This window comes from Cavia porcellus, unplaced genomic scaffold, assembly GCF_034190915.1.
Source record: "Cavia porcellus strain 051 isolate PalLab524CR breed Dunkin Hartley unplaced genomic scaffold, mCavPor4.1 scaffold_25, whole genome shotgun sequence".
NCBI classification, from domain to species: Eukaryota; Metazoa; Chordata; class Mammalia; order Rodentia; family Caviidae; genus Cavia; species Cavia porcellus.
Window position 1 is genome coordinate 28,258,204 of NW_026947508.1, and position 25,217 is coordinate 28,283,420.

At 35.1% G+C, this 25,217-nt stretch overlaps 1 protein-coding gene across 5 annotated transcripts in view; it reads left to right on the forward strand.

Moving 5' to 3' along the window:
• The window catches only part of Ago3 (argonaute RISC catalytic component 3), a 116,993-nt gene that overhangs the window by 36,824 nt on the left and 54,952 nt on the right, over nucleotides 1-25,217 (forward strand). For 2 of the 5 annotated variants that reach the window (XM_063236069.1, XM_063236070.1), the window contains exons 4-7: nucleotides 5,769-5,977; nucleotides 6,877-7,013; nucleotides 16,116-16,194; nucleotides 17,115-17,206. In XM_063236069.1, coding sequence (XP_063092139.1) covers nucleotides 5,769-5,977; nucleotides 6,877-7,013; nucleotides 16,116-16,194; nucleotides 17,115-17,206 — 517 coding nt within the window. Of the gene's footprint in view, nucleotides 1-5,768; nucleotides 5,978-6,876; nucleotides 7,014-16,115; nucleotides 16,195-17,114; nucleotides 17,207-25,217 lie in introns of those variants that run through there. The other 3 variants (XM_063236071.1, XM_003471484.4, XM_063236072.1) reach the window with 3 other exon arrangements.

Consider the following 25,217-nt stretch of genomic DNA (forward strand, 5'->3'; position numbering starts at 1 on the left):
TCCACTATTACAAAATCATTTATATATGTGTGTGTGTATATGTGTATATATATATATATATATATATATATATATATTTATTTATTTATTTTGCCTGTCTCTTTAGTCTTTATTATAGAACAATTTTCTATCCTTTTTTTCCCCTTTCCTGATGTTAACATGATTGAAGATTATAGGCAAGGGTAGGCAAAGTGGCATAAGCCTATGATCTTAACCACTTGGGGAGGCTGAGACGGGAGGATCACTCCAAATTCGAGGGCAGCTGGGCTACATAGTGAGTTCAAGGCCAGCCTGAACTACATAGGGTAACACTTTCTCAAGGGGAGGGGGAAGGAGTTACAGGCAAGTTACTTTGCAGAATGTCTCTCCATTGGTGTTTGTCTCACGTTCACCCTTGCATAATTCTAATTATATTTTTCTTTCTTTCTTTTTTTTTTGTGTATTTTTGGTACGAATGTTACACAGGCATCCTTTCCATTTTGTGCCTGATATTGAAAGGCACAAAATTTGAATAGGTTATGTAAACTTTGGTTAAGTAGATAACTACCAGATTTCTCCTTGTAGCAAGTATCTTCTGGGGAAATACTTTCTTTTAAAACATTGTGGTAAAATACATATAACATAACACTAGCATCTTAGCCATTTTAAGGTACAATGGCTAAAATTTAGTGATATTAAGTACATTAATATTATTGTGAGATCATCTGCAAAATCCATCTCCAAAATGATCTTTTTTTTTGTTGAACTGAAACTTTATTCATTAGACAAAAACTTCAGTGCCCTCAACCCTCAGCCTCTGCGAGCCAGCACACTATGAGCGTAACTACTCTAAGAAACCTCGTTAAGTGGAATCATAGATTGTCTTTTCGTTTACCATCATATCCTCAAGCTTTATCCATATTGTAGCATATGTTGGGGTTTTTTCCCTTTGAAGGCTTAGTTATATTCCATTGTATGTGTATAGCACATTCTTTTTTAGCTGTTCATCAACATGTTAGACACATTTTGGCTTTTCTAAGTAATCCTGTTACAAATATAGATGTATAAATAAGTATCTATTTGAGAATACTTTAGATTCTTAATGTATCATGAGGTAATTATTTTTAACTTAAAGAAAAATTGACCATACTGTGTTTCAAAGCAGTAGCACTGTTTTTCTTTCCAACCAACAGTGTACAATTGTTTGTTCCCATTTCTACACATTCATGCTAATAGTTACTTTCTGGCCTTTTTTAATAGCAGCCATCTAATAAGTGTGAGATGCTATCTCGTGGTTTTGATTTGTGTTTCACCTGATAAATAGTGATACTGAGCACCTTATATGTGTTTGGGTGTCTATTCAGGTTCTTTGTAACTCTTTTTATATATTCTCACAATCTGCCCCCCCCCCCTCCTTTTTTTCTCTTCTCTTTCTGAGACAGGGTTTCAATTCAGGGTGGCCTTGAACTCACTTTTTAGTCCAGGCTGGCCACTTAATTTGCAGTGATCCTCTTGCCTCAGCCTCCTATGTGCTGGGATTATAGACATGAGCCACCGTGCCTTGCTTCACAATCCACCTTTAATTGTTTCAGTCATTTGAAAAATTTACTCAACTTGCAAGACAATGAAAATAAAGATAAAACAGTTATAGGACTACCTTCCTAATATGATTCTAAGCATTTAAAAAAGTGTTTTACATGTGGCATTTTCATATGAAACTACATGACAAGACCCTATCTCATAAAAAAGAAAAAAATTATTGTAGTGAGACACATTCCATAACCCTCTCAAAGTATTCCCTCTTGCTTAGAACATAATTATGTCATTGTCCTTGCCACTGTCTGAAGCAGTTCTAGAAATCATCTTTTGTGGGTATCTTCATGAAGTATGATCAAGAATACAGTGAATGGTGTCACTAGGTATGATTAGAAACAGTGAGTTAGGCATGGTGGCATACACCTATAATCCCAGCATTTGGGAGACTAAAGCAGAAGGATTGCCACACGTTCAAGGCTGGCTTGGGCTATGCAGCAGGACCCTGTCTAAAAAAATAAATAAATAAAAACCACAGTGAGTACTGATGTCAGGTGCTGTCCAACAGAAAGACAGACTCATAAAAACAGTACAGTGTGTACTTGTCTACCTTATTTGCTGAGATTTGGCACTGGCTACTTCTGGCTTTTCCCCAAAGTCAAAATGACTGTGAAGGGTAAACGTATTGAATCTATTCAAGACGTCAGCACTGCTGCAGTGGCCCTACTGAAGACATTTGCAAAAGAGAGCTTGCAGAACTGTTTCAGAAAGTGGCAAGAAAAATAGAATAAATACATTTGAAGCAAGGGCTAGTATTTTAGGGGGATTAATTGGCAAGATGCCTCTTAATTTAAATATTTTTAATGTAAATATTTTTAAATTTAAACATGCACTGTAGGCTTCTATCATACCTCATTTAGGGAAAACATGACACTTATTTTTCTGAGCTTGGCTTATTTTGTTTAATATGATGATCTCTAGTTCTGTCCCCTTTATAAATGTATTTTTAATTTTATATAGTATGAGCTTCAATATGGTATTTTCATACATGCATATAACATGTTCATATCCATCTCTCTATTACCCTCTCTTACACCCCTCCTCCCTTTTTCTCTTTTGTTGTCTTGTGATTTTTTGTTGTTGTTGTTGAGACATGGTCTCACTGTGTAGTTCAGGCTGGCCTTGAGCTCACTTTGTAGCCCAGGCTGTTCTCAAATTCTTAAACGATTTTCTTGCCTCAGCCTTCCATGTCCTGAGAGTGCTGGAATTACAGGTGTGTGCCACCTCGCCTGGTTTCTCTCTTGTACTTTTATGTCATCTTTTTTTGTTGTTAGATTCCATGTAGTAAGAAAAACGTGTAGTACTTGTCTTTGAGTCTGGCTTATTTCATTTAACTTGGTGACGTCTACTTCCATCCATTTTCCTGCAGATGATATGATTCCATTCTTTTTAATGACTGAAAAATACTCCATTGTGTATATATACAACACATTTTCTTTATCCATTTTTCAACTTGTGAGCAGGTAGGCTGACTCTCAAAGTTAGCTTTTGTGAATTGTGGTATGACAAGCATAGGAAAGCAAGCACTATCTCTATAATATGCTGACTTTAATTTCCTTAAGTGTATTTTGAAGAATGATATACCTAGATTGTATGATAGTTCGGTTTTATAGTTTTTGTGTTTGGTTGGTGGTTGTTAGGGTTTTTGTTTGGGGTGTGTGTATGTGTGTGTGCATGTGGGTTTTTTTTGTTTTTTTTGTGCATTGTGTGTGTATATATGTTTTTTTGAGATAGGGTCTTGCTTTGTTGTTCAGGCTAGCTTTGAGCTCACTGTGTAGTCTAGGTTGCCCTTGAACCTTTAGTGATCCCCCTGCCTCAGCCTCCCACATGCTGGAATTACAGACGTGTGCCACTATGGCCAACTATTTTTAGGGTTTTGAGGAAACTTTATACTTATTTTCATAATGTCATGCTAATTTATGTTTCCACTGACAGTGTAGGAATTCCTTTTTTCCATGCATCTTTATAGGTATTTTGGTGTGTGTGTGTGTGTGTGCTCTTGTTGATAGCTGTTCTGACTAGGTAAAATGAAACCTCAATGTAATTTTGATTTGCATTCTTCTGATGGCTAAAACATTGAAAAATTTTCCCTGTAATTATTGGCCATTTGTATTTTTAAGGAGTGTATGCTCAGTTCATTTGCTCTTTTATTGACTGGATTATACCATTCTTTTGGTGGTATTTTCTAAGTTCTTTATATATTCTAGATATTAAATCCTCTGTAAGAAGAGAAGCTAGTCAAGAAGAGAAGCTAGTCAAGAAGCTTCCATTCTGTAGGTTGTCCTTTTGCTGTGCAAAGATTTCTTAATTTGATGTGTTCTGTTGCCAGTCAGGGTTCCAGAGCCAATCAGTGCTGTGTTGTCTGCCTCAAGGCTGCCTTCACTCCAGAGGTTTTGATTTGTTTCGTTCTGTACACCTAACTAGCCTTGAACAGTCGTGTGGCTTGTGGGCTGGTTGGGTACTGTACTCACTCTAGAGGCTCCTCTGTCTATGTTCCCAGGTGGGTAGCAAACATCTAAGCAGAAAGAAGTATGTCTCCAGACATGTTGGTAATTGGGGAAATAAACACACCAGAGTTGTGTGCTGGAGGCAGGCAGCTTTAGGAACCAAACAATCTGTTTTCCTCAATCCCAGCTCTTTTAGACCAAATCCCTTCAGAAAACTCTTAAGCTCTTGCTTCTCATCAAGTTTAAGGTTTTAGGGCTGGGGAGATAGCTCAGTGGTAGAGCTATGCCTGTCACTTGTGAGACCCAGGGTTTGATCTTAGCACCCCCGGAAAAAGAAGCAGCAGCCTCCAAGTTTGGTGGTACATGCCAGTATTCCCAACAATTTGAAGGTGGAAGCAGGAGGATTGAAAGCTCAGGGTCAACTCCAGCAATTTAACAAGACACTGTCTCATATTTAAAAAGAAAAAAGAGAGGTGGTTAGGGAAGTAGCTCAGTGGTAGTGACTTGCCTAGCATGTATTAGGCCCTGGGTTCAAGCTCCAATATATACTGGAATAAAGGAGTTTGTTTCATTTGTATGCAGTTTTTCTTCCAAACCACCATTTCTCCATCCTTATCTCTTAAACTCAGGGTATAATCAGTACATAGGTACTTGCATTAATGTTTCCTTTTCTTTCTTTCAAGGCAATTATGATAATCATTCAAAATACATTTGAGTTTAATTTTGCTTATATACTTAGTCTCAGTTTTTTCCCTTCTATCCTTGTTGTTTTGTAAAACTTTTTAAATATGTAGAACTTTTTAAAAAATTATTTATTTAGGCCAGACATGGTGGTGTGTGACTGTAATCCAAGCACATGAGAGGCTGAGGCAGGAGGATCTCTGCAGGTTTAAGACCAGCTTGGTTTACAAAGTGAGTTCAAGGCCAGCCTGAACTGCATAGTAAAGCCTTGTCTCAGATAGACTTCCCTCTCCCCCAGTAAATAAATTAGTAATTTTTCTGAGAAGAAGGTCTCACTGTATTATTCAGGCGGGGTGGTCCTTTTCTTTTCCTGTCCTGGGAATCAAACTCAGGACCCTTGCAAGTTCCAGGTGAGCGCTGTGCAGCTGAGCTAATATCCCCAGCCCAAGGCTGGTTAGGGTTGATTCATGGACTTAAGTGATACTCCCACCTCAACCACCTATAGCTGAGACTACTACGGTCCTGCTGTGTAGAACTTTAATGTTTGCAAATGTCAAAATGGTACCCCAAAATATACTGTGTTTAAAATTGTTCTTCCCTTACTTCTTCCAGTTAACTCCTTTCCATATTTTAAAAATAATCAGTTTCTTTTTTTTTCTGCTTCCTGCTTCCTGTGTTTTTGTTTGCAAAAGTGAGCAAATACATGAGTATTTTTTTATTCCTCCTTATTCCTTACACAAAAGATGTCATATTATTTGTAATTCTTTGTACTTTCTTTTGTTAACTTAATAATATGGCTTGCAAATTATCCCATAGCAATTCTAAAAGATCTTCATTTATTTTATAGTGCCCTAAATGTTGGGGCATATACGTAATTTTCAGCATTTGGCAGTATTAAATAATACTGGCATGAATAACCATGTTACTTAAATTTTAGTCTACTGATTTGACATTAAGATTGATTATTTTACTTTTGCATTTTCTGTTGAGTTTTTTTGTAAGTTAAACTTTAGATAATTGTAGTTATCTCTTTTAACATTTGCCACTTTCCTCTTTACCTGTGAACAGGTAGATTTAGATGTTACATTACCTGGGGAAGGTGGAAAAGATCGACCTTTCAAGGTGTCAATCAAATTTGTCTCTCGGGTGAGTTGGCACCTACTGCATGAAGTACTGACAGGACGGACCTTGCCTGAGCCACTGGAATTAGACAAGCCAATCAGCACTAACCCTGTCCATGCCGTTGATGTGGTGCTACGACATCTGCCCTCCATGAAGTGGGTGCTTCTGGCTTTTTTTTCTATTTAGATTTTCACTGTGACGGTTTTCCTCCTAAGAGTGAGTTGTACAGGCCTTCCCTTGTTAACCATCATATGTTGTAAATTTTGATGATTTCAGTTGAAGAAAAATAGCATGCATATAAATTCATTGACATATGTTATAGAAAATTTTCTGACTTTTGCAAATATATACACATCCTTTGGCTTAGCTGTTCTAATGACTTCTTCACAGAAAAATGTCTCACGCCTTCTCATAGAGCTATAGCCTCTAGTAACTAATATTTTTTGAGATATACTTCTATAGTTAAATTGCTTTGTTCTAAAAGTAGTTTTTACTGTCCAAACAGTAGTGTCAAATTATGTCAAAATTGCTCTTAATCACACTAGCATTCCATTGTATATATGTATACCAGGTTGTGTGTGTGTGTGTAGTTTTCTTAAAGAAAAATAGTATGTTTTAAAACATTTATAGAAATTTTCTTGTTTATTTAGTATTTTTAAAGTTGAAACTGTTAACTTTTTTTTTTTTTTTGTACCAGAAATTGAACTCAGGACCTTGTGTTTGCCAGGCAGGTGCTGTGTCACTGAGCCATATCCCCAGCCTGGAACTGTTTACTTTTTAAAAACTATTTTAAGGAAGTATTTTAAATCAAACTTATTAACATGTAAATTAGCAATTCTGAAAATGGATAATTTTAGTGAAGGATGTTGCTGGATTTTTTCATTTAGAATGGTTCCTGTTCGCCTTCATAAATTTGGAAAACATTTAGCTTCATGTATTAGTAATTATGAGCATCGTTATAATGAATTATTTGTGCTTTAATCTTCATTTTTCTGAAGACTTAAATACTTACACAGGAAGGAAATGATTGAACTTGCCATTTTAATTTTTGTAGATACACACCTGTGGGGCGTTCCTTTTTCTCAGCTCCAGAAGGATATGACCACCCTCTGGGAGGGGGCAGGGAAGTATGGTTTGGATTCCATCAATCTGTTCGACCTGCCATGTGGAAAATGATGCTTAATATTGACGGTAAGGGAACTAACACCACATTCTGAATTGGATAGTTCTGAATTGGATAGTTGATTTCTGTATGGGCTGTGTATGTGTGTGTGTGTATGTGTGCACTGATGCCTTGAATTAATATTTGGAAATGTGACAAACTGGAAAAATGTTTGTATGTTTATTACATTTTATTTAGGAACCTTTTATGGAGTATTTGTCATGGAATGCGACGACACATGAAGCAAATATATGAAAACAAATATAAAATTACTAATGTGATCGATCATCTGAGAAGTCTTTTCTTACAATGAATTCACTTTTATCCCTTTTAACTCAAAGTCAACATTTCATTGTAAAATACATACAGTAAAGAAATAGGGTGCCGGGCATGGTGGCACATGCCTGTAATCCCAGTACTTGGGAGGCTGAGGCAAAAAGATGGCCAAGAGTTTGAGGCCAGCCTGAACTACATAGTGAGACCCTGTCTCAAAAAGCAAAAAAGAAAGAAAAAGAAATAATCTGAAAGTCTGTATCATAGTGACCCCTGGTGTTATGCCTGCTGCTGGTACCTAAGATTTTGCTAATTTCATTCTCTTTTCAGGTACTGTCTTACAAATATTTTCAAGCTTACATAAAAGTCAAGAGAACACTGTAAACTTTGTACGTGTAGCCATTATTCAGACTGTCAGGATTTTTCTACTTTGCTTATGCTATGTGCATTTTGTTCTGTACTTTAAATTTCTTAAATTCTGGACAGCATGTTATTTATCCCTATTGCTTTAGTACATACCTCAGAAAACCTGTGCATTTTCTTACGCAGCAGCAATACCGTTTTTATAGGTAAGGAAATTAAAACTGATTTTTGTCCCCTTTAATATCCTCTCATAATCCAATTTTTCTGATTTTTCTCAAATATGTCTTTTTCTAGTTAGTTGATTCTAATCAGAATTCAAACAAAACCTACATACCACATTTGATTATTATATCTTTTCTAATCTGAAGTCCTATTTCCTTCCCTCTTTTTTTTTTTTTCCATATCAGTAACTTGTGATAGACACTTGGTCACTTGTCCTATAAAATAACTCCCAAACCTGAGATTGTCTTTTATTTTCTTGCGTCATGTTTTTCTTCCATCCTCTGTATTTCCTTAAAATGAAAATTAGCTCAAAGTTTACATCAGTTCTGGTTCAGAATACTTCATAAATGTTTTTTATTTTGTCATGCTGGGAAATTCACAGTATTAGTTATCCCAATTTTAGTGATGCTGAATTAGCCTGTAGATTAATTAGAGATTATTGAACTTTGTTACTCAAATCACGTATTTTATTAGGGATTATCAATTGGTAACTTAATCAAATTCTGCTACTGTTTTTCTATTAGATGAAATTCTTAGGTAGGAGAGTATAGTATTCTTTCAGTTTGTTTTTTATTTCTCTTTCTCTCTTTACTGTTTTTGTTTGTTTGTTTTTGAGTGTGAGTGTGGTTCCTAACCTCTTTGTAGATGTGGTTTGTTTAAGAGAGTGTAGTATTCTTTTGCTAATTCATTAATGTTTGATTCCTATCTTCCTTGCTTCCTGGCGTAGCAGAATAGTCCGGCTATCATATATTTCTGTCCAATATCTGGAATTGGCTGATTGTCAAAGGATCCTTCATCTTTCCAGATCAGTACATAGTTTCATCTTTCTCCAGCAGAATCTACCATTGTGAAAATGCGAGGACATGTTTAACCAGTCCCTTTTAGACGTGTGCTAGGACCATTCTAAATTGCCATTTCAGAACATCAATTCATATATATTTTGATATATCTGTAAAATAAATTCTTGGAGGTCAGATTCATGGGTTAAGTATAAATGTATTTGTAATTTTTATTGTTATTTCCAGATTGTCCTGCACAGAGGTCATCAATATTTTGCATTAATGAGTGAGAATACCTATTTTCTTATGTCTATCACAAGAATTATCAAATTCTTAGATTTTTATCTATCAGATTTGCAAGAAATGGTTTCCTTATGTGTTTTTAATTTGTATTTGGCTACCTTTTCACCTATGAAAGACTTTTGTCTCCTTCTTTCTTTCCTTCCTTTTTTCTTTCTGTCTGCTTCCCTCCTTTCTTTCTCCCTCTCTCCCTTTTTTCTCTCCTTTTTTTAATTGCTGGGGATCAAAACCAGTTCCTCATTCATACTGGACAAGTATGAACTGACACCACTGAGTTGCTGCCACACCCCCTCCCCACTTTTTTAATGAACTGCTGGTTGCTGTTCTGTACCCTTTTTTTCTTGTTGGATTTTTGGTCTCCCCATTTGCTGAGGGTACTTTTTAAATTAAGATTAACCCTTTGTATGGTAGAGATTTTTGTAGGGTTTTTTTTTTTGCCACACAAAAACTTGTTATATACAATCATACAGAGATATACTTATGTATTTCTTTTTTTTTCTTTCTTTCTTTTTTGATCTTTTTGGGCTTTTTAAGACAGACTCTCACTGTGCAGTTTAAGCTGGCCTTGAGTTCACTTTTTAGCCCAGGCTAGTCTTAAACTTGCTACAACTCTCCTGCCTCAGCCTCCCAAGTGTTGGGATTACAGGTGTGTATCGCCACACCCAGCAGTCAGTTATTTCTATCATGGCTTTTTTTCCCCTATTTTTTTCTGAGCTGAGGATTGAATCCAGGGCCTTGTGCATGCCAGGGTAGCACTCATTGGGCTAAACCCCTAGCCCTCTTTTATGACTTCTAATATCTGATAGCTAATCTCATAAGAAAAATTTTAGGACTTTACAAGGCCATTCTTATTTTACCCCATAAACTTTAGAGGGGGTGGTGAACAGGTTATTGTTTTTATTGAGGTCACCTTATTTTATAAATTAAGTTAAGATACAATGGCATCTTTAAGGTATTCTTGTGTTGAAGAACATAGAATGTCTATTTTGCTTCCTTCAGGAGAGTTTTTAAAGCTTTTCCACATAAATTTTGCTTATTTTTTCTAAATATTTTCTGCCTTTTGCTATTAAATAGGCTTATGGATTATAACATCATTTACGTACATGAAGACCTAGTTTCTGTGTACTAACTTTTTATCTCTGTTTTACTGAGCTCCATTATTTATGGCATTTGTAAGTGATTTTCATGGGGTTTGTAGTTTATAATCATACCATCTGCAGATAGTATTAGGCTTAGCTCTTCTTTTAGATTCTTATGCTTCTAAGTTTTTTCTTACCAACTTATTTTGACTAATTTAGACAAAGACAGTATTATTAACTAGTAGTGAATAAGTTAGATATCCTGTTTTTGTTGTTGATATTCTTTTTATTCCTCACTTTAAAAAGAGTGTTTGCAGTGTCTCTGCATTAAGTGCTACCTATGCATATTTTTTGTATCTATTATGTTAAGGAGCATTTGTTGATTCCTGTTTTACTAAGTACTTTTAAACAAGAAAGCTGTCTTAATTACTTTTCTTGTTGAGACAAAATACCCAACACCCAGAGTTAAAGGACGAAAGGTTTATTTAGCTCACAGTTTGTAGAGGTTTCAGTTCATAGCTGGCTGTAAGGCAGGGTGCCTTGGCAGAGAGGCATCACTGAGGAGAAACAGCAAAGCACTGAAGTATTGAGGCAGCAGCAAGTGGTAGCAGGAGCCCACTTTCTGTCCCTTATATTCTATCCAGTCTACCTAACTTGAGGGTGGGTAGCACTCCCATCACTGAATCCCAGCATCACATCCTTAATCTCATTATCACACACCCTAGATCCAACCACCTCTGAAAAGCTTCACATGTGACCTTTCAGGGTTTACAGACAGGCGGGGAGGCATCTAAATGCAAGCCATAGCAAATGCATATTAAATTTTGTCATATGCTTTTTTAGTATTTATTGAACTAATGATACATTTCTGATTTTTTCTTTAAATACAGAACTGAACTGACATTCCTAAATTTTTGTAATGTGATATTGCATTGTTTACTGATACCTACTTTTTAAATTAAAATCCCAAAGTAAAATTAATCTTCTCTTTTTTGTATATGCAATCTCTTTCGTTTTGATATTTATACTATATTTTATTTTAAAATTTAGAATGTTTCCTTTTTCTACAGTGTACAGTAACTTTCACATAGTATTGAAATTTTCAGCCCTTAAAAGATTTGGGGGGTGGGGGATTTAGCTCAGTGGCATAAGCGCCTGCCTTGCAAGCAGGCAGTTGTGAGTTCGATCCCTGGTACTGATAAAAAGGAAAAAGACAAGAAGAAGAAAAAAATTTGGGAGAATTTCCCTACAAAACATTTTTTTGGTCCTGGAATTCAAACTCAAGACCTTGCTCGTGCCAGGCAGGCACTTGTGCCACTGAGCTAACATCCCTGGCCCTTCCCTATAAAACTGTATGGCCTGGTGTTCTTTGTTACATTTTGTTTGGTAGCCAGGTGTTTTTTTTTTAACAGGTGATTGAACTCACAACCTTGTGCTTACCAGGCAAGCGCTTGAGCTGCTGAGCTAAATCCCCAGCCCAAAATGTAGCCAGTTTTTAAGACTTGCTTCTCATGTTTCATGAAAATCATTTCACCAAGGCTATCTGAGATCACTAAAAAATGATTTTATCCATATTTAATACAATTGTATAGAGCTTTACAAAGCAGTTTCTTAATATTTTTTTGAAATTTTCTTTCTGTGGTTTTCCTCAGTTTCTTACTTTGCATAATTTTACTTTGTTTTTCAATTTCTTCCTTTGTATAATTTTACTTTTCCTTGATAAGAATAGCTAGTGTTTAATCTACCAATATTTTTTTTCTCCCAACAAAAAAGTTTTAAATTTTTTTAAAAAGTTCTTTTGGTTATTTTCTTTTCCTTTTTTTTTTTCCTCCTCTTTTCTTTTTTTACTCTTCTTTTCTTTTCTTTTTCCTTTTTTGAGGCAGAGTCTTGCTATGTAGTTCAAGCTGTCCCTGAATTTGCCGTGTATTCCAGGCTGGCCTTGAATTCACAGTGATCCTTCTGCTTCAGCCTCCCAAAGGCTGACATTATAGGCATGTGCTACCTTGCTTGGCCTAGGCTTTATTTGTATCTTCTTAATTTCTTCTTTGTTTTTAACAGTATTGCTCCTCTACTTTTATTCAACTGACTAAACTAGTTTTTTTTGTTTGTTTATTTTAAACTATTTAAGAACTTCCTTTCACCTTTTCTCATTAGTAAAAGTATTAAAAACAGGGCCAGGGCCATGGATTTAGCTCAGCAGCATAAACACTGAGCTTTGATACCCAGTACCAAAAACAAAACAGGGCCAGATGTGGTGGTGCGTACCTGTAAGCCCAGTGCTCAAGAGGCTGAGGCAGGAAGATTGCCAAGAGTTCCAGGCCAGCCTAGGCTACATAAAAAGTTTGAGGTCAGTCTGAAATATATAGTGAGATCCTGTCTCAAAAGCAAAATCAAACAAAGTATTTAAAACATTGACTTCACTTCTGATCACTGTTTTAGTTTTATTACAAAGCTTTTAATGTGCAGTATTTTATCATATACTTGAAATGCCATTTATTTCATTTTATTTCCCCTGACGCACGTATTGAAAATTTTTAAATTTTTAGACTGAAGGCCTTTTAGTTGTCTGATTTTGTTTTGAATTTTCAGTTTTATGTGTTGTTAATCAGAGACTGTGGTTGGTAGTAGTTTTTGGAGTTTTTTTGTGTGTGTTTTTTCCTTTTAAAGACACTGGTGGTGTTTCCTAGGTTGGTTTTGAACCATTTGACTCAAAGTGATCCCACCATCCCCGAGTACCAAGCAAATGGGAACACAAGCACACATTGCCCATCTGACTTGTATTTCTATTTTTATAATCTATTGAGGTTTTTTTTAATGGCCTAGTACATGGTTAGCTTTTGTGATAGTTGAATAGATATTTTAATTTATTATGGTAGAATAGATTAATATTCACAACTGCTATTTGCTCATTTTACTTCTGTATTTATTTCTTCTCTTAGACTAGAAAAAATCTTAAATTTCCTCATGTTTTTCTTTATGTCTGTTATAATTTCTGCTATATGAATGTTGAATTGTAATATTTGAGGCACATGCACTCATTCTTCATTGTGACTTGTAATCTTTATAGTGATAAGATGACATTCATTTTGGCCAAATTTGTAGGTTGATGGAAGAATTGTAATCTGTTGGTTTGTGAATTTTATCCTAGCCTTTAAGTTTCCTTTGTTTAAAACACTTTTTGGGGGAAGGGTACTATGTTAGAGATTGAACCCAGGGGCGAGGGCGTGCTTTGCAAGCACCCCGCCTGCCACTATGCTGCATTCTTCATGTTTTGCTTTTCTATAAAACTTCCTTTAAAAAAACAACAACAACAACAAAAAAAAACAAAAGGGGGCCTGGGGATTTAGCTCAATGGCATAAGCGCCTGCCTTGCAAGCAGGCAGTTGTGAGTTTGATCCCCAGTACTGATAAAAAGGAAAAAGACAAAAAAAAAAAAAAAAAAAAAAGACTTCCCGAACCACAGATATATCTATTTTTGTGTTGTGTTTTTTTTGTTTTTATAGTGCTGGAGATTTGAACCTAGGGCTTTTTGCATAATAGGCAAGTGCCATACAACTGAGCTATACCCAGGCCTACACATACATCTTTATGACAGCATAGGATGGATTTGATTTGAGTCAGTATTAAGGTTTTGTTTTTTTGAGGTTTGTTTGTTTGGTCGGTTGGGTTTTTTTGTTGTTATTTGTTTTTTGTTTTTTTGTCATTTGTTCTGTTTATGGTTGAGTTAAGCCAGATAGGAAGTTTTTAGTTTTGGTTTTATAAAACTTACTCTTTTTTTTCCATAAGTGTATATATTTTGAATCTTTAAATGACATATTTCCTTTGCTTTTAAAATGATAATTCTGATATTAGAAAAGACCCCCTTCCCATTCAGTGGTTACCTTTATACTTATTCCTTCATATGTTCATCTTCCTTTTTTATTTTTTCTCCTTTCTTAAAGGAGAATCGTTTCCTTGAATGAATAATAAACATATATTTTTTCATTCCTTCTTTTCTTCCCGTTTTAAACATTACATTATATTATTCCTTATATTTTTATTCTTAATTTTGCTTAAAATTTTAATACTTTCAAGTTTGAATCCTATTACACATAAGATGCATTTGTGTAGTTTTTACTTTTATATTTTCTATTCTATAATTTATTTGTATCTAGTATAATTCTTATATTCTTAGAATATAACAGTTTCATTCCATTCTGTCATCTATATGTACATTTGGTTTTTTTTAATCTTCACTTCAGTATATTGGTGCTCACTAGCAGTCTTTTCGCTGAGATTTTTCATGTCATTTATTGGTTTTAGTTTGTTCTCGAGTTATCTCTTCAAGAAAGGGCCATATGAATAAGAATTGAGATTTTGCATATCATATTGTTTATATAGTGTTCCCGAAGAGCTGTTTAGTTAAATATAAAATTACTGGCTCATATTTTCTTTGAGTATCTAATAGGTATTTTTCTATTGTGTTCTGATATTGACTGTCCAGTACAGAAGTATAATGCTAATTTGATTTTTTGTTTGTTTGAGTTTTTGAGACAGGACCTAGCTTTGTAGTTCAGGCTACCCTTGACCTCCCAATATGTAGTCCAGGCTGGCCTGGATCTCACTACAATCTTTCTGCCTCAGCCTCCCAAGTGCTGGAATTACAGGCATGCAGCACTACACCCAGCCTTGATTTTTTTGTTAATTGCTGGAAATAATTTATTTCCAACAATTTTACAAGATTTTTTTTTCTTTGTTGTTTGGAATCAAATGTATCTAGAACATGAGATCAGAAGTCATATTTTTAAAGAAATCTATCACCTTAGTTTCTTTTTTAAAATGTTCACCAAGTGTGCTCTTTACTCTGCCTTTTTGTTTAACCACTCCGTGCTTATTGCAAATTTGTCTTTCTTTTTCCTCTTAATTTAAAAAATCTGTTTCTTCCATTTCTGTGCTGTTTCTGCCATACTTTTTAGACTACCTCCCTTTGACTGGCTGGTTTTTTTTTTTTTTTTTTTTTTTAATTTAAGGAGAAAAAGGAAAAAAAAAACCAGAAAAAGGGTACAAGTAATACAAAATTTAAAAAATAAACAGTAAGAAATCACTAGTTAATAGATTACATATTCTCATCTTAGAAATAGTTGTTCAAGTTACATTACTGAAGCATATAAAGTGGACTTTGAAACAGTGAGAGTGCAAACAGTTTTGTTCAGTGATCCAAAAAACACTCGGTAATATGGTTATCTATCTTATACACTAAACATATATTCAGTTATAACCTTTAGAGCACTTTCTTTTCTTTTATACAATGACAATTACACATTTTGGGTTATATTACTCCCACAGTTCTTATTACTTTTTTTGAAGAGAGTAAAACCAAATGCAATACATCAGAACAGAGTCAGTCAAATCAAAAGGATGGACATAATAGATAATGTAAAAACAAAATTTAAGGTGATCAACAATGGTTACCATACTGCCTCTTGCTATTTTAAGAAGAATTGGCAGTTATAATAAAATTGAACTAAACAGTAAAGAATAAAACCAAAGCATTGGAGACATTTCAGGATTTTAAAAGAAAATAATTGACTGGCTATCTTTTCCTGGAGTTCTTAAATGTCTGAGATCTTTTTCATAGCTGCATTAAGAATTTTTAGGATTTATGTTAAAAATTAGAGTTGTGACTTTCATCTACTTTATGATGATAGTGTCTGTTGAGTTTTTGTCAGATTCTACATTGCTTTTTTTACCTGGCATCTTTGTTTGTGTGCCTAGTAAAATTTTTTGTTCATATTTGAATGATGTACATCCTCCCAAACCATCTATCAGCAGGACCTTTCCGATTTGGGCAAGAACATTAGTTGCACCTTATGAACAAGATACTTTTCCAGGTGTCTCTGCTTAAGTCCTTCATCTTTTTTATTCTGATGAATTCATTCTTTAAAATATAGTCACATCTATGCCTCTCAGGAACTTAAGTGATTAAGTAGTGTGAAGTACCAGCTATGAATACTCCTAGATTGTACTATCAAAGGATATTGCTTTGCCTTTTAAATTGCCTGTTTTTAATGTTAACAATTAGAGAATTTGCCACAGTTACACAATTGGGTTTTTGTTTTGCTTTGTTTTAAGACAGGGTCTTGCTATGTATCCCAGGCTGGCTTCAAACTCATAGTGATCTTACTGCCTCAGCCTCCCGAGTGCTGGGATTACAGGTGTGCACCACACATTCAGCTGATTCTATTTTTATAACTTTTCTATACATTTGAAATTGCTTCAAAATAAATTACAAAACTGCATGCTAGTCTTTTCTGCGACTGTCATTTGTGACCTCCTCTTTCTCATAATACTTTCTGTTCCTTTTTTCTCTACTTCCTTCTCTATTTCCGCCACTTAATTGAAGTTCTAAATATTACATTTTTCACTTAAAATAGAACTGTTTCTTTCTGAGAGTGAATATTAACTATTCTCCCACTAGTCTCCTTTATATATCTTGTCATTTTCTCCCATGCTGAGATGTGGCTTCTTGCATGGGTTTCACTAGCCTCAAGTACTTTGGAAATATTTACTTTATTATTTGGCATTTTTCTGGTTTATTATCTCTTGGCTTTAATGAAGATATATGCTTACTATCTTTTTAGTTTGTTTATTTATTTATTTATTTATTTATTATCTCTTAATATTCTTGCTTGTTCTGCACAGGTTCTAGGAGAAAGATGGGAAACTTTAGAACTAAATTGTTACTATGTTCCTATTGCATCTTGACTTCTAGCTTTGGGAATTATTAAGGAATAATTTCTAAATAACCCATCAGTTAAATCACAAAAGAAATCTTAATTTGGGACCAAAGGATTATGCATAATAGTGTGTATCAGAACTGATATGATCAGCTAAAGCAATGCTTAGAGAAAATTAAACTTGAAATACATATTGCAGAAGGAGAAAGTATCAGTGACCTGAGCAATCATCTCAATCAACAAGTTAGAAAAATAAGAAAATTAAATGCAAAGATAATCGAGGGAAATAAGAGACTAAAACAAATTAAATACAAAACAAACTTATCTCTATCATTTTAGCTAGGGAGATTTCAAAAGTTTGTAAGAAGGATAGTGACATGATCATATTTGTTTTCCAGAAAGAGACCTCTGGCAGCAGTGTGGAAAATAGATAGAGGAGAAAAAACTAATCTGAGAAGCCAGTTAGGAGGCTTTTCAATCACTAGTTCAGGTAAGAGACGGTGATGGTCTAATGTGGGATGGAGAGGAAGGAAATACATTCCAAGGATTAAGCTAAAAAAATAAATTTAAAAACCATGTCCAGAAAAAAACTTGGGTGTAGTTACTGGTACATGGAACTGATTGAAAACAAATAGTCTAAAAGTTTTACTAGGTTGTTGAAGGAATTATCTTTGCAGTAAACTAAAAATATGATGTATCAGTCAAGGTTCAACCAAGGAAGACAAAGGAGATGCATAGATTTGGTTTATGCAATTGTAGGGAGTAGTAATGCCAATCTGAAATCATTGGAGTAGGCATCTGGAAGGGCAAGCTAGAACTCTTGTTCACAATGTAAAGATGCTATCTATAGGTGGAATTTCTCCTCTGTCGCTTAATGAAGTTTCAGTCCTATTTTTAAGGCTAACTGATTAAATCAGGTCTATCTACATTACTCAGGACAGTCTCCCTTATTTAAAGTCAGCTGATTATGGACTTTCTATGTACAGTATATCTTCATAGCAACAGTTCAGTTAGTGCTTAATTATATAAATGACAACTAGAAACCTAGCCAACTTAACAAACTAAGAAAAATATTACCCAACAAAAAATACTTGGTCTCAAAATTACTGTAATTTTTTAATCTTTGAAAAAACTTTCAGGTATAGTCATTGTGTGAAGTGTTTTCCAAGAAGATCATATAAAGCTGGGCACAGTGGTGCATGCCTGTAATCTCAGCACTTGGGAGGCTGAGGCAGGAGAATCATTACAAGTTCAAGGCCAACCTGGACTACAAAGTAAACTCAAGGCCAGGCTGAACTATATAGTGAGACCCTATCTCAAAAACACACACAGAAAGAGAAAGAAAGAAAGAGGTCATATCCTCCAACACAGATTCAGATTATTGACTGAGATTTCTACCACTTATGAACAGTAATGCTGTCAACTGAATGTTGGTCGTGTATCACCATATATAGATAGATCATATGTTAACATGTCCAAAAGTTGAGGATTCTATGGAACATGTGGCTAGAGACATCTAGAGTGTGGTTTGAAATTCTTTGTAGTTGGAATAAAAGCAAAATTGTTAAGACTCCATAGTGTATAAATCATATTTGAAACTTTAGACATGGAAAAGTCTTCAAGAATAGTACTTAGGTTAAAACAGGAAAGAGGATGCTAAAACTAGGAGGATACCAAGATACAAGGAGGTAAGAAGAACCACAGAGCAAGTAGTGTTTTTCACAGAGTCTGAGAGGCCAAGAAGGGAAGTATGTTTCAAAAATAAAGTTTTTTAGTTTAATAGTGATAATTTTTCTAATACAATCAAAACCAAAACAAGGATATTAGTTTGTGTTTTCTGATTTCTGTTCTTACAGGTTTTAATCTATATATTACCTCCTTGAGAAGCAGTATGTGATACCCTTCTCTCTCCCCAATCCAGCTGTTCCCCAAGTTTGAATTCGGTATTTCTCTTATATATTCCCATAGTACATTATACCTCCCATATAATTACCTGGGTCACCCTGAATTATAAGTATTTATTGCTCTGTGTCTCTAATTAGAATGAAAGCTCTTTGAAGCTAGGCACATTCATCAGTGTACCCTCTACAACTAGCACAAATGTCTCTTTTTTTCCTTGAGACTGGGTCTCATTATATAGTCCTGGCTGGCCTAAACTTATGACAATCCACCTGTCTCAGCCTTCCAAATGCTAGGATTATAAGTCTTTGCCACTGTCCCCAGCTCAGTAGCACAACTTGTGGTCCTGTAAAGAGCATGGAGGAACATAGAGATAAACCTGAAAAGTCACAAGTGTTATAGAAATAATGATGTCTTAGCTGAGCTTTAACAACAACAAAAGAGTGTGTATTGAACAGCAGGTGCCAGAAATAAAAATTATTTTTTGTCTTCTTCCTTTTTATCAGTACCGGGGATCAAACTCACGACTGCCTGCCTGCAAGGCAGGCGCTTATGCCGCTGAGCTAAATCCCCAGCCCAATAAAATATTTTTGAAAAGTCTTTATAATGTATTGAAAGCCACAAGAGAAAAACATGAATAAATGAAATGTATTAGACATGTTGAGGAATCCTAAGATGTCAGTTCTTCTAAAGTTAATCTGTAAGTATAATTCAATTGGAATCCTAATAGGATCTGTTATGAAACTTCGTAAGTCATTTTTTTTTGTCTTTTTCCTTTTTATCGGTACCAGAAATCGAACTCATGACTGCCTGCTTGCAAGGCAGGCACTTATGCCGCTGAGCTAAATCTCCAGCCCCTTTTGTGGTCTTTTTGAGACACGGTCTTGCTATGCAGTTCAGGATCGCCTTGAGCTCAGTTTGTAGCCCAGCTGGTCTCGAGTTTGCAACAATCCTCCTGTCTCAGCCTCCCAAGTGCTGGGAGTACAGATGTGTGCCTTCATGCCTTACCTAAGTATTAAGATTAATGTGGAAGAATAAATGACCAAGAGGAGCCAGTACAATTTAAAGAAGGATGAATTGCCTTATTTATTATAAAACTATAACACTACATGCTTTAAATGTAGGGACAGATAATGAAGCAAGAAGAGAAACTAGAACTAAGGCATAATATATATTTATGGAAACCATAAATAGCTGAGGTGGCATTTCAGACCAATGGGGAAAGAGTAATATACTCATTAAATTATGTTTATTCACTTGTTAACCATTTGAAGAAATAATTGGATCCTTGTTACATGTTGCTCAAGATTTATGTAAAAAATATGAAAGGAAAACTTTGACATTATTTTAGGGAAAATAAGACAATATTCCTAACATTGAACAAAATGGAAAGGATAAACCATAAAGCAAAGTACTAATAAACTTGACTACATCAAAATTTAAAACTCGTATCATACAGAAGATACTATAAACAGAGTCGAAATAGTAGGGAAATGTTTGAAGCTAATATGGCTGAGAGCATTATAAAATACAAGGATAGATGCCATAAAAATAGTTCTCAAAAGAGGAAACTCAGTCCTAATAAACATATGAAAAGATTCTCAAATTCAATAATAATCAGGAAATTACAAATGAAATTAATAAAGAGCAATTTTGTACCTACTAGATATGCAAAATAAAAAGCCTTCTAAAAAAGCAGATGTTGGGGCTGGGGATTTAGTTCAGTGGCATAAGCGCCTGCCTTCCAAGCAGGCAGTCGTGAGTTCGATCCCCGGTACCAATAAAAAAAAAAAAAAAAGACCAATAAATAAATAAATAAATAAATAAAATACCAGATGTCAGTAAGGAGGAAGTTAAAGGAATTCACACACTGTTGATAAAAGTATGAGTTGGTGGCCAGGCATGGTAGGACATGATGTATATCGCAGTACTCACGAGGCTTAGGCAGGAGGATGGCTGTGTGTTCAAGACCAGCCTAAAGTATGTAGCAAGACCTTGCCACACAAACAGAAGAGGGTGATTGGTAACTACCTTGGGGAGCAATTTTATTAGTAAAGATAAAAACTGGTTATATCTTGAAACCTATAATGTATCTAAGAGATACGGTGTATATGTGCCTGACATACAGTAAAGCAGAAAATTGGAAACAGTCTCAATTCCAGTCAACAACAGAATAAAGAAATAGTACATAAGTTGTTTTTATTTATTTATTTTTGGTATTGGGAATTGAATGCAGAACCTTTCACTTGTCAGGCAGGTACTATGCCACTGAGCTATATCCCTGGCCCATAACATTTTTTAATTAATTAGTAAAAGTTAAATGAAAACTAGGGTTGGTGGCACACACCTGTAATTCCATCACTTGGGAGGCTGAGGCAAGATTACCACAAGTTCAAAGCCAGCCTGGGCTACATAATAAAATGTTGTCTCACACACACACACACACACACACACACACACACAGAAAATAAATGAACCAAGTCTAGATTTATCAACATAGACTGCTAACCAACATTGGATGTTGAAGGAGAAAATAAATAGCTAAAGATGTATTACTTGGGGCTGGAGATTTAGCTCAGCGGCATAAGTGCCTGCCTTGCAAGCAGGCAATCGTGAGTTCGATCCCCGGTACCGATAAAAAGCAAAAAGACAAAAAAAAAGATGTATTACTTATATAAATTTAAAGCTAAAGTATATGCAGGCTACATACAGTAATATAGTAAAATTGTGAAATATAAACTACAAAAATACATGCCAATTTGAGGACCATAGTTCCCTTTAGGAAAAAGAAGGAAAAGAAACACAATAGTTTGCTTCAGGTAGGGAAAAGAGAACAAAAAAGCCATGTTTTTTAAAAATATGCGTGTGTTTTCATGAGATTGTGCCATTGAGAAGCAAAGAAATATTTAATCTTTTTTTAAAAAGATAAACTTTATTATATCAATGAAATGAACAAATTTATAATGGTTTTTTTCTCCCAGCTTTATTAAAATATGACTGACAAAATTTATATGTTTAAGATACTGAACATGATTTTGGTAATACATATACATTGTGAAAGATTACCATGATCATGTTAATTAATATATCCATCACCTCCCATAGTTACTTTTGTATGTGTGTCATCACACTTTATACCTACTATCAGTAAATTCAAGTACATAATGCACGTTTTTAAACTTTATTCACCATGCTGTACCTCAGGTGTCCATATTTGTCTTTGTATCCTGTGACTGTTGTTAACCAGTATTCCCAGACCTTAGTAATTCCCATTCTACCTTCTGTTTCTATGAATTCATTTTATTTAGTTTCCATTTAGTATCTCAGTTAACATAATGTCCTCCCAGTTTGTACATGTAATGAATGACAGAACCTCCTTTCTTTGGTTTTTGTTGTGTTGTTTTGTATAGTTCAGATTGACCTTGAACTCATATGTAGCCCAGGCTAGCCTTGAACTCATGGCAGTCCAAGTTGTGGATTACAGCCCTGCACCACCAGGGACCTCTTTTTTAAGACTGAATAATATTCTCTTATAACATACACCCTGTACTATCAGCTGACCTGTCAGTTAACACTTGAGTTATTTTCATGTCTTGAGCACTCTGATAAAGCTACAATGAACATAAAAATGCAGATACACAGATCTCTCTTAGATAGTGATTTTATCTTCTTTGGATATAAACCTAGAGTAAGATTTCTAGCTCATATTATAGTTTAGAAGTATTTTTGGGCTGGGGATTTAGCTCAGCAGCATAAGCGCCTGCCTTGCAAGCAGGCAGTCGTGAGTTCGATCCCTGGTACCGATAAAAAGGAAAAAGACTTAAAAAAAAAAAAAAGTATTTTTAATTTGGGTGGGAAACTTCATACTATTTTTATAATGGCTCTACCCATGGATTATTTATTATTTGCCAATAAACAGTACTACTGCTAAGACAAAATAATGAGAAGTTACATTGATCACCAAAATTTTTTTTGTGTAGTCCTATATGACTTTGACTTTTCAATCCTTGTACTTAGTATATTATTCTAACCAAAGGGGCCTTTATTGAACTTGAAATTAGCTAGAGAAGAGTGGTATAATAAATACTACAGTGGTAGGTACATTAGAAACATATAAATAGAGGGATCTGTTCTAGTCTTAGTGTTTGAAGAATATTTCTCAAGACAGTGACAGCAGTTAGGTGAAACTGATGGTAGAAATGAGCATGGCAAATTACTCCGTAAGCCAAGCATGGTGGCGCACACCTGTAATCTCAGCATTTGGGGACTGAGGCAGTAATATCGCTGAGTTCAAGGCCAGTGTGACCTATGTAATAGGTTTAGGCCAACCTGACCTACATAGTGAGACCCTGTCTCTAAAACCCAAGAGAAGGGTGGGGGAGGGGAGGAGAGGGAGGGATAGAAGGTAAAAGTTATGATTATTTGACTAAATTTCTCTTGAGATAAGTAGTTTTAGTGGGCCAGGGATTTAACTCAGTGACTCAAGTGCTCAACCTGGTAAGTGCGAGATTGTGAGTTCGATCCCTGGTACCCAAAAAAAAGAAAGAAAGGAAATAATTTTAGTGATATTTAATATCTGCTTAACTATGTGATTAAATTTACTATACTGTACCAACCTAAGACTCAAAAAATTTATTTTTCAGTATTTCTATAATTGGGAAATATCTTATAATTCATGTGTTACAGTTTAATTGGCAGTTTCTTTTAAGATACATAAACCATTGATATCAGTGACATCTTAGAGTTTAATAAAATACAGATTATTTCTGTTGGTTAGTCTGCTTTATTGGCAAGCTCTTTTGTAATTTGGATTTTATTTTTGTAATTCATACATTTGAAGAACATCATGGTGACTCTGTTGGTCAGTTGTATATCCCTTTAGATGAAGATTTTGGGGCAAGAAGTTGTGTTGGTTGTTGTTTTGGCTGCTGGAGATTTAACTAGGGCCTCAAGCACGCTAAGGATACATTCTACCACCATGTTATATCCCAACCCTCTCCCTTAAGGTGGTTTTGTGTATCACTTATTATGTACCAGATACAATTCTAGGCATTTTACATTGTTATCGCATGTGAATATCCCCACAGAGCCTGGCATGGTAGAGCATGCTTGTAGTCTCAGCTACTTGAGATGTTGAAGGGGAAGGATCATTTGAACCTACAAATTCAAAACCAGCCCAGGCAACATCGAGTTAGTTGATTTCCCCCATCTGAAGTTCAGAGACCAGCAGTCACTTGGTCAGGGTACATACTTTTAATTTAAATGGTAGAAGTCAGCTCTTCTGACCTCAAAACTTATGCCCTTAAAATACTCACAATTCTATACTGCATCCCATTTTGGACAAGCAAATCTTAGACCTTAGATATCTCAGCTTTAAAAACTTTTATTTTAGGGCTGCAATACAACTCAGTGACAAAGCATTTGCCCAGCTTGCTTGAGGCCCTGGGTTCTGTCCCTAATACTGCAATAAAAATAAAGTTTTATTTACTTTCTTACACTTTTTAATAAGTGTACCTTTCTGTAAAGCATTCACTTTTTAGTAAAAAAGTAGTCACAATATATAAGTAGTTGTAGAGTTTAGTAGATGTAATTGATTTTTGCTTACACACAAGTTTTTTATACTACAAAAACTAGATGATGGCAGCAGGAATCTCAGTGACAGCCTTTGTCAGATCTGTTTCCTCACTTATAGTGTTTCAGTGTGGTTGAGTGTGACCTTCATGTTGAGTATACTGCAGTCTTCTTGAGATTTGTCTTACTCCTACATTGAATTCTTTTTTTTTTTTTTTTTTGGTACTGGGGATTGAACTCATAACCTCATGCTTGCCAGGCAGGCACTTAAACAACTGAGATAAACCCCTGGTCCTACATTAAATTCTTACTGGCCTCCTCTATTTGTCATTTTTTTTTACCCCCAAGAGCTTCATAAGAAAAGGGTACATAAGATACCAATTTTTGATACCTTACAAATTGGAAAATATTTCTCTTCAATAATTTTATGATGGTATTTATTCAGGAGGCCGAGAATGGGAGGTTCACTTGAACCCAAGAGTTCAAGGCTAGTTTACGAATGTATCAGTATTCCTTCTCAAACACATAGACACAATAGAGCTGAGTTTATACATTGAAATAATTTTCCTTTAAAAATTAAAGCTGGAAACTGCATGGTGGGGCACACGTGTAATCCCAGCACTTGGGAAGCTGAGACAGGAGAATTGCAAGTTTGAATCGAACCCAGGGTCTTGCACTGAGCTATGTCCCCAGCCTTTTCAAAAGAGTCTGGCTAAATTGACCTAAAATTTTCAATCTTCTGCCTCAGACTGCCAAATGCTGGGATTACAGGCATGTTCCACCATGCCCTATAGCATACTGTTCCTGTTTGACAGTGCAGTACAATCTCTGAACATAAAAATTTATTTTGGAGTTCTTCCCGTATATCCTTATGCCTCCTCCTGTTTTTGTTTGTTTTTTGTTCTGTGTTTTGTATTTGGAGGATTTCGTCAAATATCTGGTATCCTTGATTAGTACTCATACAGACTGGAATTTCTGAATGCATGAGTAAGGCTTCTTGACCCCAGACTTACGTATAATAAGATGACTTC